This window comes from Crinia signifera, chromosome 2 (assembly GCF_055691185.1).
Source record: "Crinia signifera chromosome 2, ASM5569118v1, whole genome shotgun sequence".
Classification (NCBI taxonomy): domain Eukaryota; kingdom Metazoa; phylum Chordata; class Amphibia; order Anura; family Myobatrachidae; genus Crinia; species Crinia signifera.
In genome coordinates, this window is record NC_139218.1 from 353,131,568 (window position 1) to 353,156,862 (window position 25,295).

At 46.2% G+C, this 25,295-nt stretch overlaps 1 protein-coding gene across 1 annotated transcript in view; it reads left to right on the forward strand.

The window, feature by feature from the left end:
* CCDC169 (coiled-coil domain containing 169) overlaps positions 1-25,295 on the forward strand; it is a 57,912-nt gene that overhangs the window by 20,838 nt on the left and 11,779 nt on the right. Inside the window, exons 5-6 of the mRNA XM_083169783.1 lie at positions 574-672; positions 3,302-3,355. Of these exons, the coding sequence (XP_083025909.1) occupies positions 574-672; positions 3,302-3,355 (153 nt within the window). The remainder of the gene's footprint in view (positions 1-573; positions 673-3,301; positions 3,356-25,295) is intronic.

The window sequence follows — 25,295 nt, forward strand, 5'->3', positions numbered from 1 at the left end:
ATCATTCCCATCAGTCCCTGCCACAGTGGAGTTCACAGTTTAAGAGGGATATTCAATCTCCGGCGAGCACCTCCCATCGGGGAGTTGCCCGTCTGGCCCTATTCAATGCTGTCTTTCCGGACAGCATCGAGCAGGGTATCTCGGCAGAACAAGCCCAACATCACAAGCTGTCTGGCTCGTTCTGCTGAGAACAGCCGGGAAGTGACGAGCTGCCGGCTGCAGCTCGCCTCTTCCCGGCCGCATCTCGCGGCCACGCCCCCTTTTCGCTCCCCGGCAGGTGGGACATTGAATCCTACCTGCGTGTTCTCGGTCGAGCTGACCGAGAACGGTACTGGGTCACAGCGTTCGAGCAAGCTCGACTGCCGTGACCCTGACATTGAATACTGCCCTTAATGACTAACGTTCGTTTTATCCGGTCAGTTAACCTGAACAAAGTATTTGTGGGTTCTGGGAGGAATCAGAGTACTTGTAGGAACCTCGCACAAACACAGGAGAACATGTATATTACCCTGGTTGTAACTGATACCAGCACTAGCAATGCTAATAAACGCATTTCCTTTATTGTACTTTGAGGGTTCATTAAACCAATACCTCAAGCGTTTAGAAGATGAAAAATCTTTGATGGAAAATCAATTAAAAGACTTTGAACTACGAATGGAGCAAGAAGCAAAGGTATTTCTACATTTCTTTGTTTCCATTCTCCCTTTATTGTGTTACTTATACAATTAAACTCAAAATATATCTACTCGCCAGATTCTGATTCCTTCCATACACTGGTTAGACATATGTACAGTATTCCCAGTTCCTCAGGGAGGTGCCACCTCCCAAACCAATCAAGGGACCAATTAACTACACAGTAGGGAAGTTTCCAAGTGTGAAGGGCAAGACATAATTATAGTATAATATGTTACTACAGTAACAATTTATTTCAGAAAATGTAATGTTTTTATCCCACAGGGTCAAATAAAACTATATGGGGGGGTTCTAAGTCCTGGACAATATTTCTGACAATGGGAAATATCATCCATCAGTGAGAAACCCCATGTCGTCCTTTTGACTATCGACCTTCCCCATGTCCTAACCCATGGACCTAACCCATGTCGACTTTCAGTCATGTCGACCTTCCTGCATGTCAACCTATTGGTGTCGACCTAATGCTTGTTGACCTACTTGCTGTCTACCCAATGATCCATACCCGCTACTGTTGCTTTAAACCTTGAATAGTGCAGCTTTCTCCAGAGTTACATCGGAAGATTGCTGGGTCCACTGTAAAGTAAGGGATATTCTAAGATGCATATAAGAGAGTCCAATGTGTCTCCATCTCTCAAAAGATGGATTGCGCAGCATGTTCTCCATACACACTGCCCCATCCGTCAGGACATCACAACTGGTGCGCCTGCCCATTGAGTTGTCCATCACTGTCGGCTCTGCGCCTGACTCAGACCTGACCACTCATTTGCAAAATTGCAGATGACTGCGAGTAGACAGCCACTGCCCAGACATCTTGAAACCCCGCCCATGCAGATCTGCAAAATGATCACAGATCGCTCTTCACGTCCTACAATCCATATGCATGCACCGCCATTCGATATTCACTTGATCTGTGACTCAGTAATTAACTCTGAATCAGGCCCCTAATGCCGGATCACTCACACACAGCACAATGATGTGTTGCCCAGCTGACGTGATAGGCCTGTGAACAACACCGTTCACAGACATATCGATGGTATGCACTGGCCGATGGTCCAACGATTTACTGGCTGTGCAAGTTTGTACGCAGCTTTAGTTTCAGTGCAATCTCTCCATCTGATTTGTTTTGGACGTATGTGGATACGTATGTGGTGTGTTGTGTTTGTCTCTTGCTGTCAAACTTGAATACTTGTAATATTCGCTACAATGCTTGCTACCAATGTACAGTGGAAGAAGGTTAAACCTTGCAATACGATGATGGAACTAAATGGTAACAGTGAACAAGGTTCCTATCTGAATGTGACTGTTCTATTTATGTAGCAAGGGCAGCCCTGGGCAACACTTGTTACAACGCTGCACTTTAGTAAAAATGATGAGAAGGATGAATTTGTAATAATATATTTTGCATAATAGATTGTTCATTTCCATTACTATTTTGCCAACACTGCTATCAACATCTGGGATTTATAAGGATGTTGCATTGATCTTTTTTTTAAAACAATTGTGTATATAATATATTTTTCATTAAACATTGTGGAAGTTAACCTACATTGTAGTGCAATGGAACTAATAATTGTTTTTTTAATAAGATATTATTTATCCTTAAGTGCATAGCATTAAGAAATGTCTCCAATCTTTAGTGTTACTAATTACTTAAAAAATCGAAAGCACGTAAAGCTCTTCCACAGCGATTGCAGTGATGAACACAAATACTTGAAGAAAGATACATTTACGCTGCTATGGCTATTTAGTTAAACATTTCCTCTATCTCCTTTGTGCAATATGCCTTGCTTTAGGTAAGGGTGGGTCTACCTAGAGAGTGACGGGTAATGGTCCCGATCATTCCATCCTTCGTGACACTGTACAGCCCTGCATATGATATTGTCTGATTGGCTGTGCAGCACAGCCAACCAGAAGATGTTGCATGCGACCCTTGGGAGCACACACTTGTGTGGTCAACCTTTTGACCCTGTCGACCTAAGCCTTGATGACCTTAAGTGGTCGACCTAAAGTTTGTCGACCTTCATAGGGTCGAGCTAGTGACCGTATCCTATAGTTACCCGCTGCTGTCTGCCAGTACCTGGCCTGCCGGGTCACAGTCCCGTCACTCCCGGCGCCGGCTCCTGCTGCTATAATTAAAAGTGACACTTAGAAAATGGCTGCCCCCATACTGCAGACAGTTTTTGAGGATGCTAGAGGAGGCGGCGGCCTAATGCGGGGGGGGGGGCCATACACACTTGGCGATTTTGCGCTGAAAGCCACTCAAAACACCAAGCTTGAGCTCAAAGCCGCCCAGTGTGTACGGCCCGGCAATGAGCGGTGATGCACGCTCCCGCATCATCGCAGCTTGTGTTACCAGCAGAGGATCGGCTTTGTGGACGGCTTTGCATAGTGTTGTGCTATGCAAAGCCGTCCACCCCCCGCTGACCATGCCGGGGGGGAGGGGGTGTGATCACGGCTTTCCCCCCCAGCGATGACAGCGGTCCTCGTTGTCCATACACGCTGGGCATAATCTCCCAGTGTGTACGGACCTTAACACTCAGGATTTCCATCTTGTCATTTTTATAATATTTAACAAATGTATTCTTTTTTTTTTTTTTTTTTCTAACAGGCATACTACAAAATTAATGATGAAAGAAGGATGTATGTTTCTGAGATTGCACAGGTTTGTAGGCTATTATTTGTTTCATGCCTGACTATTACTCCGGAGAAAGGTTGCTGATATTTGTCTGGTGTAGATTGAATATTTACGTTTCCAGACAGAAAAATATAGGTTGGAATTCTTTGTGCATATTCAGACAAGAACAGTTCTAATGCTTTAATTGGGGGCAGAAGGTAAAATGACAGGTTCTGTTCTCACTCTCTTATTAATGAAATACAGTGTCAAAACAGACAAGTACGGTTGTAGCACCTCCATTATCTAATCAGCAATCATCCAAACACAAAGCTACATACATATTGTACAGGTCAGAGCTTTGTTTCTTATCACCCAATGATATTGTAATTACAGTAGTTCTTTGATGTTATATTAGCTCAATATACTAAATTGTATGGTAAAATGACAAAAGGGCTCTTAGGCAAACCTAAGCAGATGAACCAATGGGCTTGATTGTAACTGCATGTGTAGCAGCTGTTTATGGGTGCCGGTTGTGCAGCTCCCGTACCCCCCACCACCACCACCACCACCACCACCACCACCACCACCACCACCACCACATGCAACACCAACATATTACACTACTGTCATGTCAGAATTATTATTTACAGGAGCAGTGCAGACACTCTTTCACCTACAGCATCAGTCACTATGGCCCTTATTCTGATCGGTGCGGCCCGATCAGAAATATGCGGTGATGTCCGTCTTTGCGAATCCCCGCCTTCCATACGGATCGCCACCTCCGTCCGTATGCGGATATGTGGCGGTCCGCATGAATGTGGACGGGGATACGCCTCCTCCATGGTGGGAGCAGCCCCTGCATTCGATGGTCGCCGAACATCGAATGCAGGGCCGCACGCTCCACCAGGTCCCGCAACACAAGACCACACGGACACTTGTCCGTGTGAAATCTTGTATGGGGGCAGGCAGCTGACATCCGGCGATGTCAGATGCCCGCCCCGTACCCACGCGTCACGGCCTCATTACCATGCATACGCCCCGCGTTTGCATGGGAACGCCCATGAAACGCGGGGCGTATGCATAGGGTAATGAGGATAAGTAGCCCCTCACGCCCCTCTACGCCCCCTGTGCGGCGTATAAAGAATCCATGCGGCGAAATCGCCTGCACATGCGCAGAGTGACCTCTGCACATGCGCAGACGATAAACATCGGCGGGCCGTACGCAAGCGGGAATATCCGCACCGATCAGAATAAGGGCCTATGTGACTTCACCTGCCGTACTGCATGTACTATTCCTTTTGTCCCTGCAGCTTATGACACAGTCACATTGTTTCATCTTATTACTGGTTCCACAATACTTGTTCATCAAGTGACACAGCTGAAGAATCTGTATTTTATGCTGGCACCAAACTGTCACTCATTGGCATTCGTTCTTTGTGAGCGTGCCTGAGGACCCAGGAAGGAAGGCGATTAACTGTACTCTGTACATGCTTAATGTGGACCAAGATTGGAGGAGCCGGTGGGTCCATTGATGCATCTTCCTCTCCTTATGTCATGCCTCTTTTAGATTGTTAAGTGCAGGTGTAATTTTCTATCCCCCTTCCCCCCCCAGCAGAGTTGTTGCCAGTGGCAGCATATATATATATATATATATATATATATATAAAAAATATATATATATATACATATATGTAGGAAAGTGGAATATAGGTGGATCCAATCAGCGCTAATTAGGTGGTCAGCAAACACCAGTCTGGAGAAAAAGGATATAGAAACCCTTTATGTAGACACTAAAAGTCCCAATTTTGGACTGCAGCTCACTCCAAAGTAATTCCCAGGACTCACGGGAACAAGCGCCAATCTGTTCAAAAAGAAGCACAGGAGGAGCGCTCCATGGTGTAAAACCAATATGATTTAATAGATATATAAAATATCCTCGGTACAGACAATCAGTACTCGTACCATTTTAAAAACAGCAGTGGACTGGTTACCACATGGTGTAATAATAACAAGCCAGGCAAGCCTCCTACCACCATCCGGGGCACTGCAGCACGACACTGAGCCTCACCGCACACTCTGCGAGGGAAGCGGTGTACCGTCAGGCTTAACAGGATCAGATGCGGCAGGGGGATCCCAACACGATCGGAGCTCGCCGTCACCAAGGCCCACCCTAAACTGGCTGAGAGGAGGTGTAGGTACCAGGATGAGGGGAGGTGTAGGTACCTGGCTGAGAGGAGGTGTAGGTACCTGGCTGAGAGGAGGTGTAGGTACCTGGCTGAGAGGAGGTGTAGGTACCTGGCTGAAAGGAGGTGTAGGTACCTGGCTGAAAGGAGGTGTAGGTACCTGGCAGAGAGGTGTAGGTTCCTGGCTGAGAGGAGGTGTAGGTACCAGGCTGATATACATATGGCTAACTACTCCTCACCTCTATGATGTGAAATACTGCCAGTGACCACTAGAGGTCACTCGAGGGACCAAATTACTCCTTTTGTGTGCTAAAGGATGTCATAACAGAAAGTGAAAGGAATTTTTGCTTGGACACTGATCTGCTTCAAACTTGCTGGATATGGAAAGAGGCAGCAGCGGGGAGTAGTGGTAGTGGCAGGTGCGAGTTGGGAAGCTGCAACTGAATTTAAAAAAAATATTTTCAAAAGACTGGCTGACCGCTGATTGACTGATCTCAGGCCAGTCTGCTTCCCGCCCCGCACCTGCCGCTGCCCGCCCTGTGGCACCCGCCACTATCCACCCCTGCACATAGGTGAAACACCGCTGGCACACACCTATGGATCTGATCAACACATTGTGGGTGCTAAAAAGCAACAGCAATGGGTCCGATCCGATAGATTGAACCTGTAGCAGGTTCAGTCTGGAGGGCCCGACCCGATGCGCATGGGTTAAAGCATCGGGTCGGAGGAGATGTCAAACACATCTGATTTGGGCCGCACGGGTGAGAAGTCATTCAACCATCGGACGATTTTTTTTTTTTAGATAAAACTGACTTTTTATCTTGGCAAGAGATGGCCGAATTTGGGGCGGGCACTGAAGTTCTGTGACTTCAGCCGCCTGTCCTGAGCAGACATCACCCATAAAATGCTGGCCGTTCCCCTGCTTCATCCCCCTGCTCGCCTCCCCTCTCAGTGGGAACGCCTCGGCGTCATGTTCCCTCTAAGCTGTGCACATGTGCGCGCGCACACAACTTGACGAGCGTGCGCACAGACATTACAACAGAGCGCACAAAGCAGCAGTGGTCCCTTTTTGCAGTTGTAGACTCAATTAATGTGTTTCACCCATTAACTACATTTGTGTGCTGTGTTTTGAATGTTTAAATGTTTAATATCATTTTGAAGAAAAGTTAACACAAATGCTGAGCGTCATTTTCCAGTTATATATAAGTGACGCACAAAAATTTTAATTTCAAAAGTTGCACAGCCAAAATCTTTTGCCGCACACAGCCTTCGTAAAATTAGAGGGAACATTGCTCGGCGTGTGTGATAATCGCCAAAGGCATTTCCACAGGGGGTTTGCACGTGCGCATATTCCCAACATCAGAAACTGGGTCGAATTCCGAATGGGTCTGAATCAAGCCCATTGTATCTTCCCCAATGAAGTGTATTTGTGACATGCCTACTGACATTTTGCTGAAAAATTAGTTTTTAATCATAATCGATACAGTCTGAAGTGTGTAGGTTTGCGAGCATTGCTGAACTGACATGTAATGAGTGCTGCTTGGCAGAGTTGGTAAATCCGGCTATGTCTGTATACAGTCATTAGCCAACAATAAAATGTGGCCTTTCAGTTTTAGCTGCTCAGATACAGGCATATGTGTAAATAATGCAAAGATCTGACCACTGAGCAACAAGGCTAGGCAAGTGGACCAGCCTGTGTATAGACAGCTTAATAATTACCTCAATTTCCCACCAACAGGAAAAGAGAGATTTTCTGCCACCCAGCAGAGGTTGCTTATCCAGTGGCGTAACTATCGTCCCGCAGCCCCCGCGGTGGCGGGGAGGCGCTGAGGGTATGTGGGCGCCGGGGGGGCTGCGGGATGATAGTTGCCTTCTGCCGCCGTACCGTGCACCACCGGGTCCCAGCTCTCCCGAGTCCCGGCAGCCGCAGCGCTGTTCTAGTACAAAAAGGTGACACTTGGAAAATGGCTGCCCCCATACCGCAGACAGTTTTTCGTCTGCAGTATGGGGGCAGCCATTTTCCAAGTGTCACTTTTACATTAGCAGCAGTAACGGTAGAGCCGCCCGGGACCCGGCGCAGACGGATGCGGCCAGCCGGCCAGAGGTAACGCACACACACAAACACACACACAAACACGTTACACATACATACAAACACACACACACACACAGAAACACAACCCCCCCTCCCGACCGCCGTACCACGGCTCCCCTCCGCTCCGTTTTTTTTTTACAGGGGGGCGCCTCCTGACTTGTCGGCAGGGGGGCGCCGAAAAACTAGTTACGCCGCTGTGCTTATCCCTTATCCAAAATGCTCAGGAATCAGTGTATTATTCTGTGTTTTGGAATATTTTTACATTTGAAAGAGGTATCTTGAGGTACCTTGCATTTATGTTGTACAAACACATCAACCACATGAAATACACACAAATATATTTTATTTGTGCATGAAACAAGGTTTCAAAACATGAAACAAAGTTGGTCTACAATCTCAGATACTGAATTTGAATTCCAAGCAATCATATCCTGATTTCTCCAGTAGTTACAGATGTACCCAGTAGGTTTTTAGCAAAAAATAAAAAATAAAAGTACATATTGGAGATTATGGTTTTCAGAATAATTTGGATAATGGATATTTGGATAAGGGATACTCAACCTGTAATAGAAAATCTTTTTTTGGTCAACTAAAAATGAAAATACTCGCTGGCATTAGTAAGCAGAGGTTTAACCCATCTCCCACCAGACGTGGTCGCTTCTGTCCAAGCATGAACCGGTCATTGGGGGGTATTCTGATTCAATCGGTCCCCCGCGCATTCACAATTGTGCATGCACGTAGGTTTTTATGCGCATGTGCAGCTTCTGTGTGCGAGCGCCTACAGTGCTCATGTATCAACCAAAGCTGCTTAAGGGGGATATTCAATTTCCCGCCACTATTCCCGATGGGGAAAATAGTGGCGGGGTGCTATTCAATGCTGTCTTGCCCAACAGCATTGAACAGGGATCTCGGCAGAACGTGCCCAACTTCACAAGCAGTCGGACACGTTCTGCCGAGAACAGCCGAGAATTGTCGAACTCTCGGCCACAGCGCAACGATTTCCTGCCGCTTCATGCAGCCACGCCCCCTTCTCGGTGCTCGGCAGGTGGAACATTGAATCCCGCCTGCCAAATCAGTGTTCAGTCAGGCGAGAATGGGACAGGGTCACGGCTGTCGGGCCCGACAGTCGTGACCCTGCATTGAATACCCCCCTTATACTTATTGTGCTCTCTAGGTTGTTTTTTTTTATTATTATTATTCATTGAAGTTTTCTACCTGCTGTAAAATGCTTTTATTTTTTTATGTCTGTAATGCGACTTTGAGTCTGGCCGGAGGAAAGTGTTCGGTCCACAGTACGAATGCGCAAACCATTGTCTGACAGGAAATCACAGGCTGCCCGCAGGGTGATTGGCACCCTGCAGGCGTTTGTGGGCGGAAAACACAGTATTTTCCGGGAGTGTCCCGGAAACTGCAGGCATTCACCAGTCTTTGGGAGGGAGGGTCGCTGACATCGCTCCCCGCGGTCATCGCAGCGCTGAGCAGGTCTAGACGTATTCGGTGCTGCGAGCAGGGGTAAAATCACTGGATGGTGAGTGATTGCTCACCTGTGTGTAGGGCTGCGAACGCATTCACAGGGGTGGGGCCCATGCGGACACTGGCGGGGCCAATGCGGAATCCAGCAGTAAAGCGACCAGGTCTGAATCAAGGCCATACTGTACTGCACCTATCAGGTAAGATCAAACTTTTTCTTTCCGTTAAAGTGAAATTGTGAAATGAACAGATGATACAGCAGTGCCATAGCAGATGGTAAACCCTTGTTGAAATTGGTCAGGATTGATAAATTGGAAGGCAAGTCATCCAGAAACACGTAGTGATTATAAAGGGAGATATCAGCTGCAGAAAACATTTCATTATTATCCCTTGATTAAAGAAACATTTACGTATTCTCCTTTGGCTGAAGAAACCTTATCAGGATTTTTTTTTTATAGCAAAGTACAGGCTGCATTCCATCTACAGTCAGTATCTATATACAGTGGGGCAAAAAAGTATTTGGACAGCCACCGATTGTGCATGTTGACCCACTTAAAAAGATGAGAGAGGTCTGTAATTTCCATCATACCTGTAGGTACACTTCAACGGTGAGCGACAGAATGTGGAAAAAAAAAAAACGTTGAATCATATTGTATGATTTTTAAACAATTTATTTGTATATTCTTGTGGAAAATAAATATTTGGACACCTACCAACCAGCAAGATTTCTGGCTCTCAGACCTGTTCCTTCTTCTTTAAGAAGATCTTCTATCCCCCACATGTTAACTTTTTTAATGGCACCGGTTTGAACTGGTTATCTGTATAAAAGACAGCTGTCCACACAAACAGTCAGACTGCAACCGCTCCACCATGGCCAAGACCAGAGAGCTGTCTAAGGACACCAGGGACAAAATTGTAGAGCTGCACAAGGCTGGGATGAGCTACTAGACAATATGCAAGCAGCTTGGTGAGAAGAGATCAACTGTTGGCGCAATTATTTTTAAAAAATTGAAGAAATATAAGATCACTGACAATCTCCCTCGACCTGGTGCTCCATGCAAGATCTCACCTCGTGGGGTATCAGTGATCTTGAGAACGGAGAGGAATCAGCCCAGAACTACATGGGGGACGTGGTAAATGACCTCAAGAGAGCTAGGACCACAGCCACAAAGGCTACCATTAGTAACACACTACATCGTCATAGATTCAAATCCTGCAATGTCTGAAAGGTCCCCCTGCTTAAGCCAGCACATGTCCAGGCCCGTCTAAAGTTTTCCAGTGACCATCTGGATGATCCAGAGGAGGATTGGGAGAATGTCATGTGGTCAGATAAGAGCAAAATAGAACTTTTTGGTATAAACTCCACTCGCCATGTTTGGAGGGAGAAGAATGATGAGTGGCATCTCAATAACACCATACCCACTGGGAAGTATGGGGGTGGAAACATCATGCGTTGGGGCTGCTTTTCTGTAACGAGGACAGGACGACTGATCCGTATTAAGGAGAGGATGAATAGGGCCATGTATCATGAGATTTTGGCCAAAAACCTCCTTCCCTTAGTAAGAACATTGAAGATGGAACGTGGCTAGCATGACAATGACCCCAAACACACCACCTGGGCAACTAAGGAGTTACTTCATAAGAAGCATTTTATGGTCTTGGAGTCTCCAGACCTCAACTCAATTAAAAATCTGTGGAGGGAGTTGAAAGTCTTTGCCCGGCGACAGCCCCAAAACATGACAGATCTAGAGAAGAACTGCATGTAAAAGCAGGTCAAAACACCTGCCACAACGTGTGCAAACCTGGTAAAGAACTACAGGAAACATTTGACCTCTGTAATTGACAATCGAGGTTATATTACAAAGTATTGAGAATCTCGCGGAGAATCTCGCTGTCACTGTGCTTTAGAAGCATGGAGCCGCCTATAACCAATCAGAGCTGAGTGCTTCTGTAGCACTCTGACGACGCATTTTCTGAAAACGGGGGCAGCCGGCTCACCCTGCAGTCAGGGTTGGTTATGCTCAGGAGGGGCGACCCCACCCCATTTTTGTTTTTTACATTCTAACTTTTACACATTTTTTTAGACAGATCCATGCACAGATCTCAATGATCTGTGCATGGTTCTGTCAAATTCACCTGTCAGAACCTGGTCCATTTTGTTTGCGATTTTTTGTTTTTTTTAGTTTTCCCAAAATCGCATCTCATTAAATTTGAGAGTTGTATACTTTATAATGGGAAAACATCTGGATGCAAATTGAAGTGTGACTAAAAATCGCCAGTCAAGAATGTACAAATTTGCAGCAAAAAGTGCAATTTTTAGCACAATTCGCATCTCATTCAGTTGGCAATTTCAGAAAAACTTGCAAATTCTTTTACTAAAAATCACCAACAAAAAACAAATTTGCATCCCATTAAATCTCACCTTTGTTTTGTTTTCTGCTGTGAAACGTGACACTAAATATTATGTACAGATAACATGTCCGCAATTGTCATTAAAGATGGTAGTTTCCGAATGTATAAGAGCTTAAATAGCCATATGTTCCTGAATTGATACCTGTTCTCCATACCATGTCACATTCAGTAAACCCCAGAGATCCCCTACTGGGAACAAAAGATTATTAGTATACCCTTGTTCAGTTCAATTAGCTGTTCTGTATTACATGTAAGCACCCATAGCTGAAGGGCAGGTGTATTTATCGACTATATATCAATCAAGCTGCTCTCAGGAGACATAGCCGTTGTTCTAGGCTTATGAGCTCGAGCCTGCAGTACTGTGAGTGAAACACAATATTATTGTAGGTAGAGTCTTTTAGTTTAAAGCTGAAACTTCAATTGCAAATTTGGTTTTAAGGGTTACAGTCCGGATTGCAGATGAATACTTAGAATGCCTTAAAGCAGGGGTGGGGAACCTCAGGCCCGGGGGCCATATGCGGCCCCCGTAGCCGGTCTGGGTGGCCCGTCCAGCCGCCCAGCGGCTTTGCCGGGAGTCAAGTACAGGGGGAATTCTCACTAGAGGCTTGTAGTTCTTGTGAGATTCCTCTTAATCAACAGCAGCCGAAGACTGACAGTCCTATTCAGTGGCAGCCGCCGGAGAGTGGGATGGCGGCAGCAGGACAATTTGTAAGAGAAATTTTTACATATGGCCCCCAAAGGATTTTTTTCCCCATACAAACGGCCCTTGGCACAAAAAAGGTTCCCCACCCCTGCCTTAAAGAGCTATGGGTATATCTATAGTTCATTCTTTACTGTTCAGTGCTATATACAGGTTGAGTATCCCGTATCCGTGCATCCATTATCCAAATTATTCCAAAAACCGTGGTTATTGGAATAATTCAAATTTTTTTTTTTTAACCCCCTAACCCTCTTTTCATACTTACCAAGTCCCAGGGCGTCCATAGCAGGCCTCCGGCATCTTCTCCAGGGCATCCAGCGGTCCCAGGAATGCATTGCGCGAGTGTGCGCGCGCGCCGGTGATGTCACCGGTGCGCGCGCACACCCGCGCAATGCATTCCTGGGACCGCTGGAGACCCAGAGAAGATGCCGGAGGCCTGCTGTGGACGCCGAGGGACCACCGGACACCATCAGGGGACAGGTAAGTAAGCCTAAAAAAAATATTCTAAAAACCGAAAAAATCCCCTATCCGGAATGTTTGTGGTCCCGAGCATTTCGGATAAGGGATACTAAACCTGTATAAGAAAGTTAATAGGCATTCTAAACTAATAAAGGCCCATACACACTGGGCAATTTTGGTGTTTGGAGCTGCTTTCAGCTCAAAACCGCAAAGTGTGTATGGCCGAGCAGTGAGTGCTGATGCGCGCTCCGGCATAATCACCGGCCGTTGCTGCTCATGTGCTTGTATTACCAGCAGATGAGTGATGGGGTGGAGAAATTTCCATAGTGGATTTTCCCCATCATCGTTCTGCATACACGCTGGGCAAAAACGCCCAGTGTGTATGCACCTTTCCTGTAGTGACGGAGAGGTTTCATCTCCTCCCATCTGCAAACATCCAGAGACCAGTGGACTTGTCAACCCGTTTCATAGTAGTCTCTGGTCTGCCGGCTGGTACAGTTTCATATTGGTTTACTAGCTCAGTATGATGGGATTTGCTAGTTGTGAATCAGTTTACACATCATTTGCATATATGATGTGATCAGTAATGATGCACTTGGTAGCATTATTATACACAAGTAATTAAACCCGTAGGCTAATAACAGGCATCTGCATCATCCTATCCTCCAGTGTGCAACACTTTGCCAGTTTACTATCCCAGTTTCCTTCATCTTCATAAAGCAGGCCCCTTGCTAATAGGGGAGCACAGTGACGCAGTATTTCCTCACAATCACAGCCTCCCTGCTGATGTTAATTGCCCATCACTATGTAGGAGACAAATTAAACTGTTAGCTACTGCCATGGAAGAGTTATTTTTGTTTAGCAGCTAAACTGCTCTGCACCGAACAGTAAAAATAAACACTTTAATACGTGACTAAGACTGCTGTATCCATTATGCTGCTCTTCTGCTGCCTCTCCTTATACTGTCCATGTTATCCATCAGGAGTAGCTCAGTCTCCCTCAGGAGTAGCTCAGTCTCCCTCAGGAGTAGCTCAGTCTCCCTCAGGAAGAGCTCAGTCTCCCTCAGGAAGAGCTCAGTCTCCCTCAGGAAGAGCTCAGTCTCCCTCAGGAAGAGCTCAGTCTTTACTATACTTCAGTGGTTCCCAACCCTGGTCCTCAAGTACCCCCAACAGTGCACGTTTTCCAGGTCACCCGGCAGGTGCACTCATTATTCAGACACATTTTAAAAGATCCACAGGTGGAGCTAATTATGTCACTTGTGATTCTGTGTGGAGACCTGGAAAACGTGCACTGTTGGGGGTACTTGAGGACCAGGGTTGGAATCTTCTGCTATACAGTACTTGTTTGTTTTACAAATTATCTTATGTGTCTTATATACAATTTTATGGTTCTTGAATGTCTAGTGTTTTGACTATCCTCTAAATTAGGGATGAGCACCCTGTATTGTCACAGGACACTTGCAGGGGTGCCACTGGTTGGTGGGCAGTACCAAATGAAATTATTTATGGTCAGTGTGAAGCCAGTACTGGTGGCTGCAAATGTAAAGCATGACAGGTAAGCACAATTTACTATGATAATTGTTGCTGAATTTCTCAATAATCCGCCTTTCTGACATAGCGAGAATACTTGGGTATTTGCCCTGACTCGGCGAAACTACCCTGGTCTCACTTACAGTATATCTGAAAGGCACCAGCCTGGGAACAAGTTTCCAGGTCAACACCCTATCGACTGAGGTTTTTTCTTACATCCCAGGTAGACAACCCAGGTTGAATGGTCCTACCCAGGATTTTACTCCCAGGTCACACCTTTAGGCTCATGATTGGCTGGCAAGAGCACCATGATGCATGCTGGTGACAACAGCAGCCGGAGAGAATGAGCTCATGTAGTTGTGACAGTGCAGAGGAGAAGAGTGTTGATGGTCAGAGTGGGTGGAAAAGAAAACTGGAAGTGGTCAGAGTGCCATTTTGATAGAGACCAAGGACCTTATTCTGTTTGACACCCAGGGCTGCAAAGTTCACAGCGCTGCCTGTCTTTTTAAGCCCGACTATTCGCATTGAAGCATGACCGCAGTCACCCGGTCGCAAAGCAGATTACTGAGCCCAATCAATTATGCTGCTGTTAGACGTGCATCCAGTATCTGCCATTAGTGCAGTGGGATTTACACAGTTGATTGACTTACTGTGTGCCTACTCTTTATTCAACTTCACTACACAAGCAATTCCCAGACTGTACAAGGGACATAGGGCCTTATTCTGGTTGGTGCGGCCGGGCCGTACGCGTACGTTCCGGGGTTTTTCATGATCTGCGCATGTGCAGATTCGCTAATGCGCAGGCGCGACCACTGAACAACGCTTACGGACGGGTCTCAACGTGCGAAAAAACCTGTACGCGAGTGTACGGGTATTAGGGGCGGCATAGGGGCGTGTTGAGGGGAGCGGCCGAAATAATGAGGGAAAATGGGCGTAAATATGGGCGTACAAGGGGGTGTGCACCAAAAATGAGCGGTGCTACTACCGCACGATCGCCTAAAGCACCGTTCATTTCGGACACCAGACAAGCGCCCGCCAACCGCCAGCTCAGACCACCCCTACAGATACCGCATGCCAGCGTGCGCCTGAGTTTGCTAATTAACGCTGATTACTACTCAAACACATACACCTGAATGTAATAAGCAATGCTGCAGTCTATTAAGTCCAAACCATTATTTCCCTGCCTGCAAGCCACACACAGCACGCAAACACATTGGAAGCTTATCTTTCTATACTTCTCCACATTTAAAGGTTTGTTTAATTTAAGGTAAGAATCTTTTTAAGACCTGCTTATATACGCTAAGGTAGGTATTTGCTAAACAGTTAGACACATTAACTACGTGCTTTCATAGACTTTACACAGTAGCACACTCAATCTACACAAGTCGACATGTGTCAACGTGTTCACTCTAATACAAACATAGGTTTTGTATTTATGATACAATAACATAAACCACATCTAACACCTACAAAGGATGTTTCAGCAATGTTTTAAGCCCATGACCACTATTTTGCACACAATCTTTGTATAGTACCCAAAATAATGACCTGTACCACTATCTCATCTGCTATGATTTGGATTTGACTACACTCTGGATGTAAGATGCCACCAATCACATTATTGCACTCTCATCTCTCTAACAAAGGATTCCTACATCTGCTTATGACACTGTAAAATCATATATATTTAAAAAGTTATGCATGTTTGTTCACAAGCTATTTTATCATGTTTGGCCCATTCACACATCTTTTTTTAGGGAGGACACATATGCATTCCTACACAAATGTACCTTTTCACCCTTGTTTGTCTGCCTCACCCACTCCATGAGGAAAGCATTGTTCTGGACCTGCTTTTACCTACTACTGTAGGAGCTACCTCACCTGCACACAAACTGCTTTCTCTCCTATTAAGTTGCTCTGCACATGTGCTGACACAAACTAATTAGCAGTGAAAAGTTGGATAGGAACATGGGAATGGCCATGGAAAGGGTTACACATGGGAAACTTCTACCACACTTCAACAAATGTTCAAAAATACCCTGGTCAGTAAGTACACATAAATCTAGTATTTTTTTCACACAAGAAATGACACATACCACAATTTTGATTTAATTTGTAAAATAAATTTATTTGCTGTTCAGCATCACAGCTTATTTCACACTTTATTGTGAGAAATCAAATAAACAAATAAAATAGACACACAAATAATAAAACAGCCAGAACAAGAGGTTGCATATCTCCAAACATGTGTTACCCTGCAAATGCAATGGTGAAAGAAATGGGGACACCAGAATACGTTCTGCAACAACCAGGGTGAATACTAAGCAAGATACACACCACCACAAATTTATCCTGCATTTGTAGAGGTCAAAATACGAACTTTCATGCCCATGGCACGCAAATGGATAGATGGCCAACTCAGGAAGCGGATGTCCAGTGCAATTTAAACATTTGGGGTCCAACCACAGAGGAAGTGAACCAGGTCTCATTATTTGGGCTCTTTTTTCCCCCTTTTAGATGGGGCCTTGGGGACAGGGGCCTTTGGCTCAGCTGCCTTGCGGCGTCTTCCCCTAGTCGACACAGGAGGGTCAGCAGAGGTGGAAGGTTGGGGAGCAGCTTGGGGTGGGGCAGCAGATGGGGGATTGTCCCTTAGGGACCTGGCGGTGGACAGCTGCTCCGCAAGAAGTTCATTCTGGCGGCTGAGGTGTTGGCCAATGCTTACTATGCCAGCCGCCAGAGTGTCGTTAATGCGGTTCAAGGCCTCACACTGCAGCCTGTTTGTGGCCTTCCACTCCGCCAGAAATTCCCTCACCTGCTGCTGACGGATCGCAGCATCCACCCCTTGCTGCTCGATCCTCTCCAGCATCACCATGACGCTCTCATCCCATGTCTCCTGTGGCTGGTGCTGGGGGCGACGTCTTGGTGGAGGCTGGACCACTTGCTCCACCTGTGGCTGTGCAGAGGAAGATGCTGCCGGTACATCCTGGGTTTCTGCTTCTTCTAGGATAAGAATTGAAAACAATGTCACCATCACATACGCAATAAAAAATATCTTTCTAAATACAATGCATTACTGTGACTTACCATCAAAAGCAGCAGCAAAGACCTCCGCCGGGAGCTCACTGTCCATATTGGAGATCCCCCTGACCTCCCCCACATCAATCACGTCCAAGGAGTCCTGCTCCAGGGGGGTATACTCCAAATGGTCGGGCATAGGACCTCTCCCGGTGGACATGCTGTGGTTGTACCGGTCAGTCATCTTCCTCTTCATTGCCGTTTTGAAGTCAGTCCACCTACAAGTTTAAAAATACAAATATCACCATGAGATATGTGCATCACTGTGCTACGTGTAGGGTTACCACCTAGTCCCTTAAATTCCGGACACATGTTAATTACACAGGTTCTGTGGCAGTTTAAAATTAGGTGAAGTGGAGTCTTGAAGTCAGCCAGCCACAGAACCTGTGTAATTAATATGTGTCCGGAATTAAAGGGACTATGTGGTACCCCTAGCTACGTGACATTTCCTAGTGTGGGTGATCTTATGTTTTTTTGCCATATGTGTCCCACACACACATTCATGTCTCAATTAGGAGGCATTTCAGTGTCTCATCTCATTCATTAGGCCACTAAATGCACATACATACATCACTATGCAGAAATGACATCATCCATGGCCAAATTATGCACCTCCACCTGGTGTGAAACTACACATTCCACCATAGCTTGACAATGTGGTTATTATCGAGTAATTTAACTATGGAATGGCATACTGGGATGTGTAGTTTCTCACCAGCTACATGTGCACAGTTTGGTCATTCTTGTTTCAGTAGCATCATATGGAACATGTTACAACAACTCTTTCAAAAACACACTTTCTCTTGTCCCATCACATACTTCACATGAGCAGAACTGTGCCCATAACCTCACATCACACCAACGGTGCATGTTTCATATATCAATGTGGGTTATTAGACATGGTTGTGTTCACATGTGACATTGAAGTGTAGCACTATCTACAAACACACCTTTCTATTAGTCTCAAAACATACATGTAACATATGTACACACATATGACATCAGGGGGACAAAGACCAGGGCAATTTTTCAGCAGTCTCCAGCAGGAACTGAGGCCCTTATTCTAGTTCACTCTTTCTGCCCAAATATTTCTTTGATGGACAAAACCATGTGCACTGCAGGTGAGGCAGGTGTAAAACCCCACCCAAATCTGATTATCTCTGCACAAGTAACACCTGCCTCACCTGCAGTGCACATGGTTTTGTCCATCTAATAAATATTTGGCCAGAAAGAGTGAACTAGAATAAGGGCCTCAGTTCCTGCTGGAGCCTGCTGAAAAATAGCCCTGACAAACACACTAACCTTTTCTTCACCGCGTCCCAATTTCTGACCACTGGTGCCACCTGGTTCACTTCCTCTGTGATCTTCTCCCAAAGGTTTCTCCTTGCACTGGCACCCGGCTTCCTGGTTGGCAATTCAATCCATTCGCGTGCCCTGGGCACTAGAATTCGCATTTCGGCCTCTACAAATGCAGGGTTTCTCTTTCTGGTGGTGGTATCCTGCTCAGTCCTCACCCTAGATGTTGCAGCTCGTTTTCTGGTGGCCCCAGTTCTCTCACCATGCACCTGCTGGGTCACACCTGTTTGGAGAGATGCAACCTCTTGTTCTGGCTGGTTGCTTGGCCCTTGTGGAGCTGGTGGAGGTTGAACAGGGCCTGTTACTGAGGGGCCCGCTTGGTCTTGGCTCCTCCTTGTCCTCTCCTGCTCCCTCTGCCTCAACCTTTCCAGCAAGGATTCTGCTCTTGCTCTCTGGAGAGCGTCCTCAGCTGCGGAATCGTCTGAACTAGACATGTTTGCAGCAATTGTGGCCTGCATCTGACTGAATATTTATATGTTAATCTCCCGCCATGAACAAGGGGGCGTATATTTTTCTCCGCAATGTATTTGCTCATTTACGCCGATATTTCCCGCCGATAATTCCCGCTTAAATTACGCAGGTCTCAACGCACCTGATCAATCACCTGTATATGCACATACACAGGTTGTGGAGCATTGTGGGCTACATCGTGAAATGTGTGCACCTGTCATTCCAATGATGAGTGTTGTCAGCTGGTATCTGTTGGAGTTCGTGTATGCTTTGTGAGTCACATTTCAAAACATCACGTTACAATGCTTTCCTTACATATGTAATGTGTATGAAATTGTCATACAGCAACATGTTGCATTGTGGCCCTTTAAGCAGCGTAGTTATAAGTAGATGGTTGCGTGTATTATTTTCCACACACTGTAAATACAGTACTCCTCTCCATGGAAATCGGTGTATCGTGCCCCCTTTAAGCAGCGTAGTTATAAGTAGATGGTTGCGTGTATTATTTTCCGCACACTGTATATACAGTTCCTCTCTATACATTGAATGCATGCTGTTGGTTATGGTGTGTGTATATCGGAACGGTCCGCGTAAGTTTCTATTCGCATCCAGTTTGTTAATGTAAGAGGGATTAATAAAGTTAATACCAAACAAACAATTTTTTACACCAATCAGCAAGCACCAAAAGTGATATATGTACCTGCAATTATTAACTGCGCCATTGGCACTATGACTACTACCAGGGCTAGGCCGTTTACGACCCAGGAGCTGTTGGCCCTGGTTGACGTAATGGACCGTCACCTGGGGCCCAGGGGCCCATATGTCACCAATATGGACAAGCGGCGGGCGTATACTGCTGCCCGCCGCCTAATATACTCGACGACCGGCGTCCGCAGAAGCCTGGGCCAAGTTGAGCGGCGCTGGTCTGACCTGCGCCGGCGGCAGCCAGTTTTGCTCTGCACCCTTCGCCGCCATATTGCCCGATGTAAGTTTTGATTACTAGTATGTCTGCGTTTTTTAGCTAATGTTTTCTGTACTTTTTATAAATATGTTCCTGAGTATGTGGGTGTATATGGGTGTATAGGGGGTGTATAGGGGGGTATATGGGGGGGATATGGGGTGTATAGGGGGGGTATATGGGTGTATATGGGGTGTATAGGGGGGGTATATGGGTGTATATGGGGTGTATATGGGGGGGATATGGGGTGTATAGGGGGGGTATATGGGTGTATATGGGGTGTATATGGGGGGGATATGGGGTGTATAGGGGGGTATATGGGGGGGATATGGGGTGTATAGGGGGGGTATATGGGGGTATATGGGGGGATATGTAGGGGATATGGGGTGTATAGGGGGGTATATGGGGGGATAGGGGGTGTATAGGGGGGTATATGGGGGGGATATGGGGTGTATAGGGGGGGTATATGGGTGTATATGGGGGTATATGGGTGTATATGGGGGGGATATGTGGGGGATATGGGGTGTATAGGGGGGTATATGGGTGTATAGGGGGGATATGGGGTGTATAGGGGGGGTATATGGGTGTATATGGGGGGGGATATGGGGTGTATAGGGGGGTATATGGGGGGATATGGGGTGTATAGGGGGGGTATATGGGTGTATATAGGGGGGGTATATGGGTGTATATGGGGTGTATAGGGGGGGTTTAAGTATTTGCTCAGTTTTTGGGTGTAGCATATCAATTAGTTTGCATGATAAATGTCTGAAATATAACAGCAATGATAATTTGGAAGGTTATGAGCATGACTAATGTGAATTTTTCTTTCCCCCTTTTTTATGAAACCCAATCTTCGATTTCTATGCCATCAACATGAACATTTCAGCACGGGCAAGGGCACGCATGGAAGCCCGGGAGCAGGCAGCCCGGGACCAGGCAGCCCACGAGCAGGCAGCCCTGGAGCAGCCAGACGAGGAGGAGGAAGAGGAGGAGGAGGAAGAAGAGGAGGAGGAAGAAGAGAAGGAGGAGGAAGAGGAGGAGGAGGAAGAGGAGGAGGAGGAGGAAGAGGAGGAGGAGGAAGAGGAGGAGGAGGAAGAGGAGGCCGAGACAATGGCTCAAGCTGGGGCCCACACTATTTCCCCATCCCCTTCCCCCACCCCCTCCCCAACCCCCACCCCCACCCCCTCCCCAACCCCCACCCCCACCCCTTCCCCAACCCCCTCCCCTACCCCCACCCCCACCCACACCCCTACCCCCACCCACACCCCTACCCCCACCCCCTCCCCACCCCATTTCCAACCCCCCTACACCTCTCCACCACCCACCCCCAAACCTCTCCAATCCCCACTCACACCCACTACCTCTATCCAAATTCCCATCCCATCCCCCTTGCTCCTGACCCCCCCAACCACCGCACAGCCAACCAGCGGGGACCAGGATGGCTCAAGTAGCCGTAAGTAAATAATGTGTCTAATGTTGACCTACACATTTCTACACATAAACAATCACAACAACCACATATGTGTATCCAACATCAACATTAGTTGCAACATATCACTGCAGGGCGACCATGAGGTGTGTCCTGTCCTTCTCCAGGAACAAGGGTCCCCTTGGTGGTTTTTTTGAGTGTGGCCATGCCTCACCCCTTGAATAATTGACATAACAGTACATCCAATGAGATATCCGACATTAGTGGTGTGGTAGTTATGTGGCTCCAGGTGTTGGGTAACTCCAGTTCCCAGCATGATGTGCAACACCGGGCCGGATTATAATGGAGGCACAAGGGGTCAGTGCCCCTGTGCCCCCCTCTAGCTAGGGGCCCCCTGTGGTTGTCATGTATTTAAAAAAAAAAAAATTTAGGTTTTTATTTGTTTTTTTTAGCTAAAGGTTTTGTGCATGGGTGGGGTAGTGCTGCAGCTTCACCTATCTGCCAATGTGACAATGATTTATGGTGCTGAGCATCGGGAGCCAAGGCACACTGATTGCACAAGTGTGCAGTGCATTTCTGGGAGTTGACTAAGTCCCATGACACTTTGCACCAGAGGACAGAGGCTGAGAAGTTTGTGCTGAGCTCTGATTGGTGGAGCTCATTACATGCTTCTCAGGTCCATGGAGAACAGCAGCAGCAGCTTAGTCATGTGAGGGTTTTTAATCAGAGGCAGCACTAGGATTGTGAGGTCTCCTCCAGAGTAAGGGGCAGAGGGACAAACACAGGCTTTTCATGTGGTGTGTGTGTGTGTGTGTGTGTGTGTGTGTGTGTGTGTGTATATATATATATATATATATATATATATCCCCTGCAGTTAACCATTGACCAAGTTTATTCTGCCTTTACTCTGTGTTTTGACAGTATAATATTCTCCCATGCAGTGTGCGGCCAGTAATGACAAGTGCAAGGGGGCCCCCCGGTCTAAAGTACCCCGGGCCCCCCGAAGGCTTAATCTGGCACTGGTGCAACATAAATGTAGAGATTGTTTTGGTAATAGTGTGTGAGGCCATGCGGATGCATGCTTTACAAACATAGCTGTAGGCCTATAATTTGTACAGCAATGTCCGAAATTTAAAATAGTAAGGAGTGCTTAAGCCACAACAATGTCATAACCCTTAAATAGCACAGCCTAATTGTGAGGTTAGAGGACAGTCCCCTAAAACCAAAGTACCAATTGGGATACAGCATACATTCATCCATGAAGGAGTAATTGAATTAATGTTATTTACTATGTACAGTATGTGTGTGTTAACATATTATTTTTTAGTACTGTGTTTACAGCAGACCCATCTTCAATGTAGTTTAAAAATGTATGTGGCCTTCACACATAACTCTGAACTTTTTATTATGTACAAATACAACAAACATTTGTGTATGTTATATATTAATTTTTTTTTTTTATCCCTTCACTACAGACACTGAACAGCAGCAGGAGGAGGTGGCAGCCCTAATGCGGGAGATCGTCCTCACCCTCCTGTACCTCCAGATCCTGTTTGGCCTTCTGGAGGCCCGCATTTAATTTTTTTTTATCCCCCCCCCCCCTTATTATTTTTGTTATAAATACAAGTTTATGTACAGTTCGAAATTGCCTGTGTTTTTAATAATAAATATGTTAGAGGGCTTGTAAGGGTAGGTACATACAGATGTGTACTGTAAGTTATACTTGTAATTTGAGGTGAGGGGTAATGATTGATGTGTGAATGTGTGTGTTTGTGAGTAAAATAACACATAGTGAAAATGCATGAATGTTTAATGTTGTTAGATTAAAACATCACACATAACATCAGGGTAGGTATACATGTTACACATTGTGGACAAAGTAATTATGGACATAATTTAGTACATATACTGAAACACCAACATAACTTGATTTAAAAGTAACAGCAATATGGGGACACATAGATAGTGATTAAAATGCCACATTAGAACATAACAAATATACATGTAATGAGGGTTCAAATGTTGTTTTATTAGGTCTTTATTAAGGTAGACAATTGAGTTAATAGAAAACAATAATAGATTAACAAATAGATTAATTAATCAATTGTCAGAATTGTAGTTGAAAGGCAAGATTTGCAGGTCCATATATGTGAAGGGTATGGCAGCGTACACGGACGTACGCTCACTCTCACGAGCGGTGACATAAGCTGTGTTTTCCATTGAAAACAATAGGGACCCGTCCGTGCAAGCTGGCGTACGCTCAGATCTCCGCAAGAAGTCGGTGGGAAGACGGACGAAAGACGTCCGTAAACGGCGCCGTACGCTCAGTTGTACGCCTGTTGTCGGAGTGCAAGGGCTGGGCCGTCCGCGTACGTTGCCGTACGCTCATTTGTACGCCACTCCCCTTCTACGTTATTTCTGCCCGTACGTAAGCGGCTGATTTGTGGGTGGACTTAACCCCAACGGCCGCGTACGGCTAGCGTACGTTAATAGTGAACGTACGCACGTTTGGCCGCTCCGATCAGAATAACCTCCATACTGTATTAAAAAAGTGTTATTAGTGTACTCACTCATCCACCCACATGTGGACAGGACAAAGAGGAGCTTATTATCCGTATTCCCTTACCATATGTATTATTGTCCAAAAACAAATTCATTGTATGGATAATTTGTGTTGTGAGACAAATAATGACAAATTCCAAAAAGTCCCATGTCTTTCTGACACAATTTATTTGATAGCATAGGCTAATTTTATTCATGTAGGAGACGCTGTTGGTGACCAGAAAAGTGGGGTCAGTCTGTTGAAATCAGACCACTGTATTTTGGCCACTATACTTAATCCCAGGTATTGTAAACCTTTATCTTGGTATATGATGGACACAAATCTGTAGAGGCGCAAAGAGGTGTTGGTGAGAAAAATGTCAGCTCAAGCGGAACGTGAGATGGCAACATCTCCTTTTATTTCTCCAGCATCTGCCGGAGAAAACAACATTTTCAAGACACACCCACTACAATGACCGACATGTCTGCTGTCACTGCATATTATGCTGTCTCCATTGAAAGAATGGTGGAGGATTATTTATTTCTTCAGTGACCGTATCCAAGTAGGCATGTTGGACAGTCCATTTATTAGTTACAATTTATTATATAGTGCAGCATATTCCGTTGCGCATTGCAAGCTTACAATCATGTAATAAATTGGCAGGAAAAAGATGCAATATTTTCATTGGGCCTTGCACAAACTACCTTTGTTTTACTCCAGCGTGTCTACGCTTTATTGCAATTTAATATCTAATACAGCACCACCCCTCTCCCACAATGGCCAGATAACTCTCCAGTGTGTCGTCACTCGTCAGTAACGCAATTAAAAATTTACAGCAACACCCCTTTCCCACAGGACTGGAATTAAACAGCTGTACCACTGAACTTTATCAGCAGTACCACTGGAATGGAATTAAACCCTTGAGTGGTGGGTTCTGCTGGGGCAGGACAAACCTACCAGGGCAGGTTTATCCTGCCCCTGCATAACCCACCACATAATGTAGCCTCCTGCCACCCCCCCCCCCCCCCCCTCAGCTCTGCTCCAGCGTTTGTATGCCAGAGCTCCCCTGCCGCTGCCCCAGCCACCAGTCACAGCAGTGACCACAGACGGCAGGCTCAGGGATGGTCACGGGGGATTGGGAGGAATCGGGCGCCTGAACTCCTGAGCGCTCCCGAACTGCCCCGAACATCCCCAAGCCTGCTACCTGCAAGTACCTGCTCCTAATGGCTTCAGGGGCAGCGGCAGGGGAGCTCTGGGGTACAATCGCCGGAGCAGAGAGGTGAGGGGGCGCATTGGGAGGGGAGAGAAGGTGGGGGGTGCTCAGACAGGT